This window comes from Phyllostomus hastatus, unplaced genomic scaffold (genome assembly GCF_019186645.2).
Source record: "Phyllostomus hastatus isolate PE091 unplaced genomic scaffold, TTU_PhHast_1.1 phas_contig_36, whole genome shotgun sequence".
Taxonomy (NCBI): domain Eukaryota; kingdom Metazoa; phylum Chordata; class Mammalia; order Chiroptera; family Phyllostomidae; genus Phyllostomus; species Phyllostomus hastatus.
Genome location: NW_025333862.1, coordinates 4,462,742 through 4,477,876, shown reverse-complemented (window position 1 = coordinate 4,477,876; position 15,135 = coordinate 4,462,742). Strand labels below are relative to the sequence as shown.

Here is a 15,135-nt window from a genome sequence, read left to right as displayed (position 1 = left end):
ACTACGCTGTTTTCAAGGCAAAGGGACCTTCCGCTATTGCATAGGTTACTGATGCCCTCTGGTGGAAGTAAGGGTTAACTACTGGTTAGAGACCAGAAATTTGATTGGTTGCTCTTGTTTGAGGAAGCTGCAGCCCCTGGCTCCGAGGGAAGCAAGAAGAGGAAAGAGGTCAGGGGCTCAGCACCTCGAATGCCATCACGCTTTGTCCATCACGCTTTGTTTTCCGGATGGGGAGCTGAGGCTTAGGGACACTAAGCGACATCATGATCACCCATCAAATAGCTAACTGGCAACTCTAAGTCAATGCTGAGGGTACCAGAAACCCTGATTATGAGCTTTAGAGAGAGGGGGAAGGAAGGAGGAGAAAGCAGATGCAATCACCCCCAAAGCATGTCCCATGTTTAGGTGGCAGCTTCGCCCAGTTTTAAGCAGTGCACTTTGCTGGAGTTTGAGTTATGATTTCCCAATTTAGTGCACTGGAAGTGTCACATATCTTTAACTCGATTCAGATGCAGGCTTATTTCCCACTAGTGATTTTTTTAAGGGTTACTGATGGAGAGGTAAGAGCCCCAGAGTGAGAATAGGCAGGACAGTCCATCAGTCAAGCAGTGAGTATGACTTCCCCTCTTCGTCCAGTGAGAGTGCTGAAGAGAATGATCTGTGAGGACATGGAATGCAAAGATTTTCTTTCGTAAACCTTGCCCTAAACCTGGAACGAGTGTTCACTCCTCTCCCTTTTCTCCATACTGAAAGGTTTTCTCTGTGTGTGGCACAAACACTGGGATATTTATTTGCCTAGCTGAAGTCAGAAATTTTTGCCTAGCTGAAGTCAAAAAATTGTTTTGAGTCCAGCAGAACAAAACCCCATCCTTATCCCCATGACCTTCTCTCTAGCAATTTCCTATTGCTCCTCTCCCTCCCAAAACTCGCTCATATTTTTACTGCACAGTGGTTCTGAGTGTGGGTCCACAGCCCTCCACCCCAGCGTCACCTGGGACCTGACAGAAACGCAGGCCTGCCGAGGGTAGCCTATGGAAACGGGACCTAGTGACCCGCGGGCGGAGCCCTCCAGGTGATCCCGGTGCTTGCCGAGGTTCAACCCGTAACAGGGGCCTTAACTAGGGTTCAAGGAGGGCTTCAGGGGGTGTACAAGTTTTCTGGGTTTGGATATAAAATTTACACGTGTATGTGTGTGTGTGTATGTGTGTGTGTGCGAGCGCTCTCTATATATATACTCTTTCTGTGTCTGTGGAGAGAGGATCCAGAGCAGCCACCTCTTGACTCACGCAAGTTATCAACTACTCTTTCGGTCTGCTTCAGGGTAAGTGTCCCCTGCCTGCCTCCACAGACCTCTCTCTCCTCCACTTCTCTGCCCGAAAGGATGCTTGGCTCTCCCCCAAGAATCTTGGCAGTCATTTCCCACACCTCCTGGACCTCCAGCACAGGAGATGGGCCCTGGTGTTGCGCCTACACATCATCCTTCCGCATATAAATCTCTGCGCTTGTGACACGAGTCCGAGACTTCTCCCTACTCCTCCTTCACTGTGTCATCCCTTCCAGCTCATTCATTCCCTCATTCATTACAGACTCTGGGTCCCTGCAGCCCTGCCACCCTGGTGATGTCACATCACATGAAGGACTTACACAACTCTAGCCTCACAGGACCGCCACTGGCCGCCTCCACAAGGAATTTCACCTCCCTGGCTTCAACCACTCACTTGGTATCATGTCTGGTTCTTGCCCTCACCCGGGGTCTCTCCCCCTCTGTACCTATCAGCTTAGCCTGAGTTACATACAGTGTGGTAACAAAACCCCAAATTTCAGTGACTTCCAGTAAAATGTTTGTCTCTCTGCCCCTGCCAGACAGCTGCTGCTCTACTCCCCGACCTCGTCAGGCTTGGGGCAAGCCGAGGAGCAGCCCGGTTCTGCAGTGTGTTAGCCTTATGCGGAGGGAAAAGAGCATTGACTGACCCTGGCAACAGTCCCCACACTTCTGCTCAGAAGTCGCACACCTCATTTCTACTCACTGCTCACTGACAACCTACAGCCGGTAGGGCGGAAAGCACAACCCTCCCCAAGGCCGGCGGGGGAAACAGAAGAACCAGGTAGAACTGAGAGACCAGAACACAGGCATGGATCTGCAAGCTGTGTGACTTGTCTCCTGAAGCACTCAGCCCCTGGGCCTACAACCAGGGCCGATTTTCTCCTCATGTGACATTTGCCAAATGCTGCTCCCATTAGTGGACAGGGCCCAGCGATGCTGCTGGACATCCTACAAGGCACAGGACCCCCTCCCACAACAAAGAAGTTTCCAACCCGGGATGTCAGTGGTGCAGAGGCTGTGAAGCCCTGGTCTAAAGATAGGATGGTCTCAGGCATTCATCTTGCACAATTTTCCTAGTCTGTTCTCTCCCCTATTCTCCCGAGTACCTTTCAGACCTCCATTCCTTCCAAATTCTTAACCCAGCTCCCTCCTCTCTCCTTCCATGCTTTCAGCCACACTGAACTTCACAGTCTTTTTTTTAAGTTTTTTTTATTGATTATGCTATTACAGTTTTCACAATTTTCCCCCCTTTATCCCCACTTCCCTGCCCCTCCAACCTTCCAGCATCCCCCACCTTAGTTCATGTCCATGGGGGGTACATAGAAGTTGAGTTCTCTGCTTCCTACACCATTTTTTATATCTCCCTGTCTATTTTTATGCCTACTAATTATGCTGCTCCTTCCCTATACCTCCCCCCCTTCCTTTCCCCTCCCCACTGAAACCCCTCCAATGTGATCTCCATTTCTCTGATTCTGTTCCTGTTCTGGTTGTTTGCTTAGTTTTTGTTTTCATTGTTTTTCTTTTCTTTTAGGTTCACTTGTTGATAGTTGTGAGTTTGTTGTCATTTTACTGTTCATGTTTGATCTTCCTTTTCTTAGATAAGTCCCTTTAACATTTCATATAATAAGGGCTGGGTGATGATGAACTCCTTTAACTTGGTCGTATCTGGGACGTGCTTTATGTGCCCTTCCATTCTCAATGAAAGCTTTGCTGGATAGACCAATCTTGGATGTAGGTCCTTTGCCTTTCAGGACTTCAAATACTTCTTTCCAGCCCCTTTTTGCCTGCAAGATTTCTTTTGAGAAATCAGCTATCTTGCAGGTAACTCTCCTTTCCCCTTGCTTCTTTTAGGGTTCTCTCTTTATATTTAATCTTGGGTAACTTAATGATGATGTGCCTTGGTGTGTTTCTCTTTGGGTCCAACTTCTTTAGGGCTCTCTGGGCTTCCTGGACTTTCTAGAAGTCGGTTTCCTGGGGAAGCTTTCCTTCATTATTTGTTCAAATAAGTTTTCAATTTCTTGCTGTTGTTCTTCTCCTTCTGGCACCCCTGATTCAGATATTGGAATGTTCCAGGCTGTCCCAGAGGTTGGTAAGACTCTCTTTACTTTTTTGAATTCTTGTTTCTTCATTTTGTTCCGGTTGGATATTTCTTCCTTTTGTTCCAAATTGTTGCTTTGACTCCTGGTTTCCTTCCTGTCACTGTTGGTTCCCTGAATATTTTACTTTATTTCACTTTGGGTATCCTTCATTTGTTTTTTCATTTTTTGACCAAGCTCAATCAATTCAGTGAGCATTTTGACTACCAGGGCTTTAAATTCTCCATCAGATAGGTTGGCTATCTCCTCATTGCTGAGTTCTCCAGTCCTCTCCTTTCTGAGGTTTTGCTCTCTTCTTTCCTTTGGGCCATATTTCTTTGTCTCTGAGCAGCTGACAGGCTGTAAGGGAGCGGGGCCTTAGGTATCCACCCAGGTAAGGCAGCCTTCCTTGCTCTGCTTCGGCACTGCCTGTGGGGGAGGGGCCGGAGAGGGGACAGTGTGGCTCACCTACTCGGCTCTAGCCCCACATTCCAACGAACTCTTGTGTGAGACTGGGAGCGTTTCCCACCGTGGCAACCCCAGCTGCAGCCCACGGTCAGCTCTGAGTCTCGGTTTCCTGTTCAGCCAGCCCCACCTGCCGGGTCCACCAAGTCAGCATGATTTTTCCGAGTTGGCCAGCATGGTCCACCACCTTACGGATTTGGTTGTTCTGGTTCATTTTTTCTTTAATTCCTTGGTTGTCAGAGTTCCATGCAGTTTGATTTTCTGGCACTTTTGGTTGTTTATTGATTTTAGATTGGTTGTTATCCTCCTGTCGGTTTTGCAAGGAAGTGAAGGGTTTCTACCTACGCCTCCATCTTGGCCGGAACTCCTCATCTGAACTTCACAGTCTTCACAGACATCACTGTTTCCTCACCCAGAGGCCTTTGTACACCCCTGCTTACCTGTGGCACTCTTCCCATCCTTGCTAACTCCTATCCTTCCTTCAGACCTCTGCTTCTCATTTTTTCAAAGAGGGTGCTCCCAGACCCATGACTAGATGAGGTCCCTCCTCTGTTTGTCACAGCAGCAAGTGTTCCCCCAACACTGATAGTAGGTGTTAACTAGGTTTCCTAAGCCCTGAGCATGGGGGCCACGTTCATCACCTTCCCAATGGTGTCTCCAGTACCTAGAAAGCACAACATACGTAAGAGGTACTTAGTATTTACAGCCCACATCTTTCCTGAGCTCCATTTCCATTTGGACCTTCCCATATGCACAAAGTCCACACATCCATGATTAAACTCATCGTTTCTTCCTACCTCACCACCACCATCCAAAAGCGCATTCTTTTACCTATATTCTTTACCGCAATGAAAGGCACTCCACCCACCACCTGCCCGAGCCCACCCCTGCCTCCTCCCTTTTCCTCACTGCCACATTCAAGTCTGTCACTTCCACCTCGATGACTCTCAAATCCACATACCTCTTTCAGGCTTTTGACTCAGACACAACTGTTTTAACCACTGACTGACTCTGTGATTCTTAGTTGCCATGGACAAGTTGTTAATTTCTCTAAGCCTTAAAAACCTCAGGGGATGAGAGATGACGTCAGTATCTACTGAGTGTTCAGTAAATGTAACCTACTACTGCTGTTTGCAGGCCCACTGACATTCCATAGGCATACTATCGTTCACAGCTCAGATTGCCGCCACAGCCTAATTGTTCTAGCCAGCTCTTCAGTCTGTCCTTAACAATGCACCCAGAATGACCTTTCCAAAATGCAAATGAGGTGACATCACACCCCTGGCTAAAACCCTCTAATGACCCTCCACTGCCTTCAAGATAAGGTTCAAATTAATTAGCTTGGCACATTACTCCTTCATCACCAGCCCCTTCAACTCCCCAGCCCCATCTCTCATGACTTCTCCAATCACATCCTTAACTCATTACACGGAACTTCTCCTTCAAACAGGCCACTCTCTCCTGCAGTTCTTTCATTTGCTGCTTCCTCAGCCCATGTGGAAAGTCTTTTGTCCCTAACCCCATGCACAACCCCAGGAAACACGCTATGCAGTTGGAATCATTAAATACCTTAAAGAGGTCACACACATGGAAAGGGTTATGTAACAAGAGCTGGTCTCATTTCTTGTCTCTAGTGCTCCTCGTTTCCTATTTTTAAAACGCTACCCTTGGCATTTTCAGTATCACGTCCACCACCACACCCCCAGGGCCTCCTCATTCAGGGGCAGACAACCTATCTCTACGGCATATCATTTTTTATTTTTTCATTTTAAACAAGAAATTTATCTAACCATCAAGACACTTGACTTGAAGGGAAAACTATCTAGGATTCATTTCTTTTAATTTATCTTAAGGACAGGTTGCCCTACATGTAGCAGCTTCATACAGGTATGAAATTGTCCTCGGTTACAGTGGTCAACTATGTAAACACCAGCACCTAGAGAGAGTGCTGAGCTTAAATCACTCTAGACATATAAATACTGTATACTCTGTAATTCTCAAGGGCTCAGGTGAGGGGGAAAAATTAAAATTCTCCAGTTGAACAAGGTGTGCAAGGCTTTTTATGTTGTTCTTTTGAGCAAAGTAACTCACTGGAATATAAAGTTAAGAGCTGAATGAGCATTCCACTAGTGGAGGAAGGGGGTACGTTCACAGAACCAGTATTTTCCCCCATTCCATCTCCACTTGATGTGGATTAAAACATGCCATTGGCCAATTTGTTTATTTTTTAGATTTTACTTATTTTTAGAGAGAGGAAGAAAAACATCAGTGTGTGAGACAAACATCGATTGGTTGCCTCTTGCACACGCCCTGACCGGGGACTGAACCAGCCACCCAGACATGTCCTGACCAGGAATCAAACCAGCAATTTTCTGCTTTGTGGAACGACACCCAGCCCACTGAGCCACACCTACCAGAGCAGCCAATTAGGTTAAAAAATGCAGACTTCTGACTGCATTTTTTGATGGAGGCATAGGTAGATACACTGTGCCTCCTCACACAACCAAAGGAAGGACAACAATAGTAAAAAAAAAAAACAAAAACCAGAACTGACAGAAAATCGAACTGTATGGAAGTCTGACAACCAAGGAGTTAAAGAAGACACATTCATCCAGACCAGTAGGAGGGGCGGAGACAGGCAGCCAAGCAGAGAGGACTGGTGGCAAGGCAGCAGCTGGCGGACCCGGCAAGGTGGCGGATTGCGGACTGGACAGTCCCACATCCACGTGCAGATAAACCAGGAGGAACAATGGGGGAGCGAGACAGATTGTGCAACCCAAGGTCCCAGAAGGGGAAACAAAGCCTCAAACCACTGATTGAAAACACCTGTGGGGGTTGAGGCAGCAGGAGAAACTCTGTCTCACAGGGGAGTTCATTGGAGACCCACAGGGTCCTACAATGTACACAAAACCACCCACAAAGGAAATCAGCACCAGAAGGGCCCAATTTGATGGTGGGAAGCAGGGGAAGTGACTGAAAACCAGCAGAGAGCAGAGCAAGTGCCATTGTTCCCCCTCAGACCCCTCCCCCTCAAGTAGCATCACAATGCAGCAACATGGGTCACCCTGCCTTGGTGAACACCTAAGGCTCCGCCTCTCACTACGTAACAGGAGCATCAAGATAAAAAAATGGGGGGGGGGCAAATGAAAGAACAGATAAAGCTCCAGAAAAAAAGACAACTAAGTGACAAGGAGGTAGCCAACCTATCAGATGCAGAATTCAAAGCACTGGTAATCAGGATGCTCACAGAATTGCTTGAATTTGGTCGCAAATTAGATGAAAAAAATGAAGGCTACACTAAGTGAAATAAAGGAAAATGTGCAGGGAACCAACAATGATGGGAAGGAAAATGGGATTCAAATCAATGGAGTGGACCAGAAGGAAGAAAGAAACATACAACCAGAAAAGAATGAAGAAACAAGAATTCAAACAAATGAGGAGAGGCTTAGGAACCTCCAGGACATCTTAAAACTTTCCATCATCCTAATTATAGGGGTACCAGAAGGGGAAGAGGAAGAGCAACAAATGGAAAAGTTATTTGAGCAAATAATAAAGGAGAACTTCCCCATTCTGGTGAAGGAAATAGACTTCCAGGAAGTTCAGGAAGCTCAAGAGAGTCCCAAAGAAGTTGGACCCAAGGAGGAACACACCAAGGCATATCATAATTACATTAGCCAAGATTAAAAAGAGGGAGAGAATCTTAAAAGCAGCAAGAAAAAAAGAGACAATTGCCTACAAAGGAGTTCCCTTAAGACTGTCAGCTGATTTCTCAAAAGAGACCTTTCAGGCAAGAAGGGGCTGGAAAAAAGTATTCCAAGTCATGAAAGGCAAGGACCTACATCCAAGATTGCTCTATCCAACAAAGCTCTCATTTAGAATGGAAGGGCAGATCAAGTGCTTCACAGATAAGGTCAAGCCCTTATTGTATGACCTGTTAAAGGGATTTATCTAAAAAAAATAAGATAAAAAATCTGAACAGTAAAATGACAGCAAACTCACAATCATTAACAGCTGTACATAAAAACAAAAGCAAACTAAGCAAACAACTAGGACACGAACAGAAACACAGAAATGGAGATCAAATGGAGAGTTATCAACAGGAGAGTGGAAGGAGGAGGGGGGAAGGTACAGAGACTAAGCAACATAGATGGCAGGTAGAAAATAGACAGGGGAAGGTAAGAATAGTATAGGAAATGTAGAAGCCAAAGAACTTATATGTATGACACATGGACATGAACTAAAGGCAGGAGATGTGGGTGGGAGGGGATGTGCAGGGCAGAGGGGAGTGAAGGGGGAAATGGGACAACTGTGATAGCATAATCAATAAAATATATTAAAAAATAAAAATACAATTAAAACAAAAAAAACACAAATGTTTGTGCATCTACATAGTCACTTTGCATACAATAAGGAAATGGGGAAGGGGAGAGTGAAGAAAGTCGTAGTCAGAATGTGGAGGAGCCCAGCTGCAGTTTTCAAAGTGAAAACGTCTTCTTGGTCTGCAGGAAGAGTTCTGGAGCAGTTTCTCTCTTCAGGAGACACCTCCCGTCGGTTGCTGGATCACACCAATTGTATCTTCATCCTCCACTTCCAACTGTGCGGTTGTGTGTTTCACTGATTGGCTGTCCTTCAAATAGAGATCTGATCTGCCCCATCGACAAACCCTGTTGTTCACAATAGGCTTTCATTAGTTAAGAGGTGTATGCCTCTTAATCTTACACTGCACCACAGAACCACCCTGCCCCAACACCTTCAAATCAGTATGATCCCTGTTCTGTCTGGACTTTCCTGGGCTTTTCTGCCATGGTGGGCACTGGAGTATCCTCAACTGCAGCTTCGCAAGAGGTACCAGGCCCACACTAAATGCCAATACAAGCAGGCCCAGAAGCCTTAGGTCGTATCATTCCTAAGGCACCTAGGAAGGGTACCTCCCAAAGTTGTGCAGTGCACACCAATCTGCAACCATGTGTTGGCCATAAGCTCACCACAACTGAACAGATGTTCCACTCACCTTTAAGGCCTTAGTGATAAGGGAATGACACTTTGAAAAGCATGTGGGCTGCCAAGGTTCTTGTAGGCATTCTCATTGTCCCTTAATATCCCCCAGGAACAGAACCTGAAGACCAGGGGCTTCAACATAGCTCCTGAAAGTGAATGTAAAATGTTCTGCACTTTTTAAATGAAATTTCTTAAATTTCACTTGCTTTTCAAAAAGGCTATATCCCCAAAGTTTAAGAACCACTGCTAGAGAACATAGCAAATGCTAAGCATATAATTAATGTACACTTTTGCGAGAAGCCCTCAGTATCTCTTTGCACTAGCCACAATTCACCAGGCACTCTTTGTAAACTCAACAAACCCATCATCTCACCATTTGAAATCTCTTCAGTAACAAAGAGCATGGACTCATGGGTTCAGAAGATTATATACACACTTGTGCCTAAAGAGGGCTTGCCTAAATCACTCCGGACATGCAAGCCCTGGACTCTGTAGTTTCTAATTCTCAAGATCTCTATTGGGGAAAAAAACCTCCACAATTCAATGTTTAAAAATACTCTGCCAAATTTTGAAGTCTCCTTCAGGACTGAGAACCTAAAACTGTAATATAATTACTCTATAGCTGACTAAGGGGAAATACCAAAGTTGCTGTTTAAGTACACTTTTTTTTTAAGATGTACTTACTTTTAGAGCATGGAGAAGGCAGGAAGAGTGGGAAAAGGCCCAATCCACCAAGCCACACCAGCCACAGCTAAGTACACTAATTTCTATGGCGAAAGCTACTCTATTCTCTTCGTCCCCAAATCAGACCAAAGTTCGAATGTCAAAACAGAAAATGAGATTTTGCTGTATATAAACATATATATTTCCCCAATAATGACACCACAAAATGGCAAAATTAAAAATATTTATTACACAAAAAGGCACAACAGAATCAACAGATATTTTAAAAGCATTACATAGTGCAAACACCAAAAAAACACACAGCTATTTGGTGGCGCTTATCATTTTAGCAAGCGGGCAACTATTCAGAGTTATTTTAAATTGCCATTTTCTTCACACTTTATGAAAACCCCAGAGCTTGGTCTACCAAAAACACAACAACTTGTACTATCTTATTCAAGGTTATTACGAGTTTAATTGTTCCCACATACTTAATCCTCACAACAAACTATATGAGGTACAGAGGGTAGTTATGTATATCACTTTACAAACGAGAAAAACTGAGGTGTCGGAAGGTTAGGACTGGGACTCAAGGTAGTGCAATCACCTTACTCCTTATCTCTAAGAGGCTCTTACAAGCATCTAGCTATAAACTAAGGAGACTCCCATTCACAGGCTGCTTAAGACCCCTATATGCCAAGTGCCAAGGGGGCAGAAACATTTCATTCCCCTTTGAAAACATTCTCTACTTTTAAAAAGAAGGACCAATGCCAACTATAAGGAGAAAGACATAATCCTCCTGTAGGAAGATGGAAGGTTGACCCCAATTTCTTAGTGCTGAGACATAGGGGAGCTAATTGCCTTGTTCCCCCATGACAGACACTAAAAAAGCTTCAATGACAAGTTGTTGTGACATCAGATACTCTGATGTCACAGCTTCCCTTCCTTACTGCTACAATCCACCAACTAACTCTGCAACAGAAACATTTCCCAGGACCAAATGGAAAGAGGACTCTTACCTAAAGGCATGCTATATGGAAGGCCTCTGGTATACATGCAATACCCAAGAGTAGAGAATAACTTTGAACTCCAAGGGAAAAAAGAAAAGAGTAATAGTAAAGAAGGAAGGAGGGGGAACTGTCTGACATCAACTAATCACTGCTTTAAAAAACACCCTGGGATAACAGCAGGTGTACTGCTAAACTCATGCTGTTATCATAATGCCAATTTTCAATAAGGCATTTGCCTAAGTCCACAACTGCTCTGACAAATTGCTGACACCAGTACTTGCCCTTTTTTATATCCGTGATTCATTCTACCCCCAAGAAATGCTCAGTTCTACTTCCTGTGCTACACTCGCAGAAGCCATTCAATAAGGATTCTGGATAAAGGAACACCATCTGCAGAAGCAACATCTTGCATTTCAGATAAGCTACCAAGAAATACTGACTACCTTTTCTGCAGATACACTTCTTTCTCTAACCTTTTCAGTCATTCAAAAAGTTCTTGATAGAGGTACAGTAAATGCAAGTACAGATTTATTATGTTTTCTTTAACAACGCCACATTCACTGAAAACGGCATTAGTTGGGATTGCTCGTTCTTGTATAAGATCTTAAAATACTGGGATGTTCTCCCACAGCAGAAAAAAGGTATGGTGGCTCCTATGAAGGAATAATACAGCAATGGCAAACAAAGAAAACTGTTAACAGAAAGTACATGTCAAAGCAATCTAGAAAAACGGTCCCCAAATTAGGCTCTGGGGAGCCACTGGAGCCACCACCTCAAACACTCAGTTCCAGTTTAGGGTTCTCAGTATTTTTCCTCAGATGACAAAGTGCAACTCCACTAATTACAAATCTGGGAAATCCCAGCAAAGTAACCTCCGCATACCCTGTGTCAGCGCAAAGCCCAGGCATTTGTAAACAGTGTACATTTTAGTTTTGGCACAGGAAAGAATGTGCAGGTTCCTTTATCTTTGAAGTGTAGATTCTAAACACAGCTAGCTTCTAATCTATATCCATTTTTAGCGAAAGAATTACCAGTCTTGATACTGTGTGTGCACACATGTATACCCATGAACGGGAGAACCAGCAGTACGAGTCCTTTGTTCTTTAGGACAGGGGTTTCCACAATTTAAGCAGCTACTTGGCTAAACAGAAAATAAGATTCACAGTATCTAAAGGCATATACTTTCAGATTACATAGCTCTCTGTGGGAAATAAAACCAAACAGCTAGTTAACAAGTCTCCTCCTTTCTAAAGAGAACCGAGGTAACAGTATAATAACAATCACCAATTTCTCATTAACAACTTTTCAAAGGAGGTGACGTTGCATTGAACTGGCATTTAAAAAGCTACCAATGATCCTAACCTTTAAAAATAAATTCTTACAAAAAAAATAATGTCCTACAAAGCATTATATACATCTAAATATATATAAATTATTAAAACAACTGCATCTTTCAAATGCATGGCAGTGATTCAATTTTACATTTCAGGAGTTCATGGCAGGCTGGAAGCTGGCCTGGCTGGATGCTCACACACTATTCAAGCTTAGAATTGAGAACCTATGACATTCCATACATTGGCTTTACAGAAGTGGTTTTATTGGTTTACATTTAGTGGTTTTAAAGTCTTGGTCTTAAATTTGTATAAAGTCTGATTAAAGTATCAAATATAAAAACATACCAAATATTAAATGGAGTGCAAGTACAGTTGAGTTATTAAAAGACAGGAAACAGTTTTAGCTATAATCTATAAATTTTTTGTAAGGATTTACAAAACTCCTACATTTATAGATTATATGTAGGGTTAATGTAGGACAGATTATATGTAGACTAAATGTACGATTTACAAAAATCCTTGTAAGGATTCATTACTGATGTTCTGAATCTTCTGTCATGGATAACATAATCACAAATACTAATACTAATTTAAACAGAACAAGAAACCTGCTGCTAATGTGGGATGATTCCAACAACCACAATCGTGTAGTGCGATAGAGCAGAAAAGACAGACCCCACTGACACCTACTCTAACAGGCCCCTCCGCTCAGTCAGGACCTCAGCTCAGGGCAGCTGACTAGGGGACAATGTGATTTAACATCTCAGTGAAACTATGTGAGAGTGAAAGGGACGAGACAGGACAAACCAGATAGGATGCTGAAAACCAGGGGTGAACTGCCACTGTTTCCAGCAACCCAGGGCATATAGTTATCCTAAACACAACTGAAGATAAACGGTAGTGTTTGAAAGTCAAAAGTTTATCTTACAGTAGCAAACTATGAAGAGTTCACATGCAAATGTCTTGCTTTAGTGGTAGTGAGTATAAAATAAATCTGTAATGAACACGCATTGAAAAAAGAACAAAATCTCAAACACATCAACATGTAAAAAACTACTCCGATATGCAATATTTGGCTCTTTGAAGCATTCCTGACCCATTTCATTCTACCTCCAAGAAATCATGAGTTCTACTTCCTGAGCTATACTCCCAGAAGACATTAAGTAAGGGTTCTGGATGAAGAAAAACATTTTGCAGAGGCAGCATCTTGGATTTATATAAAATACCAAGAACTACTGATTACCTCTTTCTGCAGATTCACTTCTCTATAACAGTTTCAGTCATTCAAAAGGCTCCATGGAGGTACAGCAAACCCATGTAGGTTTTTATATTTTCAGCTCACTCAGATCAAGGGCCTTCTAAGCAAAGTACTTAGTACTAGTGGGAAGAGTGAAAACCCCACATGAACAAAGCAGAAAAGAAAGCTGAGTACCATAAGAGGTGTCTGTACAAGGTCGCACCAAAATCAACTATCTACAAACACGAATAAAATTTTAAGATTTTTTTTAAGTTTTCTAAAAAACTGTAACTTCATATAAGGGGAAATCACAGGATCCTAGTGCAGATCCCCAATTCTCCCTGCCTCTTGTAAGGTATCCCTTGTAAAAAGACCTAACCGGAAAAAATAAAATTGAGGGCTGTCAAACTAACATGAAGAAAGGAGTCTTGGGGGAGTAACAGGGAAGTAATTTAACTTTCTGAAGTTTTAAAACATTTACCAAAGCCCAACAAAATACTGAAATCAAAGGGCTAGTCCCCCATACTGGGGAAAGGCCTTGTTCCTGTCCCCAGAGGCAGAGCTGTGAGCTGCACTCCCCAAGAAGGGACCGTATTGGAGAAAATGCTTCAGGGCCCTTTGCCACCTTTACTTGCCCTCCCAATAGGAGGAATCACTTACATGATTATATAGGAAAGCCTGACACTTACTGGGCCTTCTCTCTTTTGGGAAAAACTGCTACAAACTACTGTTCTATCTAAAGGCCAACCTTGGCTGCTAAGTCATATTCTCCATTATTTTAAGGCTATGGGTTGTTCCAAATTCAACAAGCACCACCATTTAAATATTTAACAACTAATAAGAAGAAAGCAAGTATGGCTTCAAGATTTACTGAAAATATGACTTAAAATATAGATCTGAATTCCAGTACTAGCTCTGACTTTCTGCAGTCACTCAACCTTTAGCCTCATGTGCAAAATAAAAAGAGGCTGAGTATATGAGTGCATTCTAGTTTTAAAGTTCTTGGATTTTAACAAACCTTATCCTCTAGAAATTAAATATGAATGCTAAATAAAAGAATCTTGTTTACTTCCCGTATCTGGAAAAACCCCATTGTTAATTGAGCCCCCAAATTAATGATCTAGTTCTGAAGAATTCATTCTCAATTTCCATGTTTGGAAGCAAAAAATGTCCTGAAAAACATGAATAAATGAATGGACACGATGGGTCACACTGAGTGGAAATGCTTAACACTGATGTTTTGCTACATGCTCTGGCCCTGTTAATATTTTTGTAATTCATTGATTCAGCTATGCTATAAAAACCCTAATAACCAAATGAATCGCTTTCTTGCAAATAGGACATGAAGCTCCAGCCTTCTTTAATCTTCTGGCACAGGGAAAACAGGTGACAAGGTGGCTCGTCTTCCCATGAATAATGTTCCCGTCTCGTGGTCTTTTCTCACATACACTGCATGGCTTCAAAAGATTCCGGCAATCCTCCACGTTTTCTACAGCTGTTCTCTGTTTAAAAAGATCAGCCGATTTGTCTCCCATGCTTGATATGGTCTCTTGGCTTTCAGATCTATGAGCCAAATCCAAGAATTCCACCGAGGTGCAGGAATCAAAGAGTCTGGGGTTTTCTTCTTTTCTATATCCATCTTTAGGTATAACAACTGGGGCCGATATGGTTCTCCGACAATCAGGAACATCGATTCCTTCACTTTCCTTCTCTTCAGGTATGGCAGTGATGTCAGACGTGGAGAGAGAGTGGGTTAACTTAGAACAATCTGAATACCAGTCCTTCCTCAGGGCCCAGCACCGAAAACAGTACCTCTTGCTTGGAGAGTTAAATTTCTTGCACTCAGTACACTGCCATTCATCCTACAAAGACAAGTGCAGCCAATTAACACTCGGTAGGGAACTGGATGCTGAGAGAAAGGGAAGGTAGGCCAAATTCTCATCATCTCACTAAGCCCGACGTCTAGCCTAGATGAAAATAAACTGTACAGCCACTTTGATAGTTACAAAATGGCCAATTCAAGCCAAAA

The 15,135-nt window shown here is 43.2% G+C and overlaps 1 protein-coding gene across 1 annotated transcript in view; it reads right to left on the bottom strand.

The window, feature by feature from the left end:
* Positions 1–9,752: 9,752 nt before the first annotated feature.
* The window catches only part of MDM4 (MDM4 regulator of p53), a 39,609-nt gene continuing 34,226 nt past the window's right edge, over positions 9,753–15,135 (bottom strand). Inside the window, exon 11 of the mRNA XM_045841356.1 lies at positions 9,753–14,968. Coding sequence (XP_045697312.1) covers positions 14,396–14,968 — 573 coding nt within the window. The 3' untranslated portion in view covers positions 9,753–14,395. The remainder of the gene's footprint in view (positions 14,969–15,135) is intronic.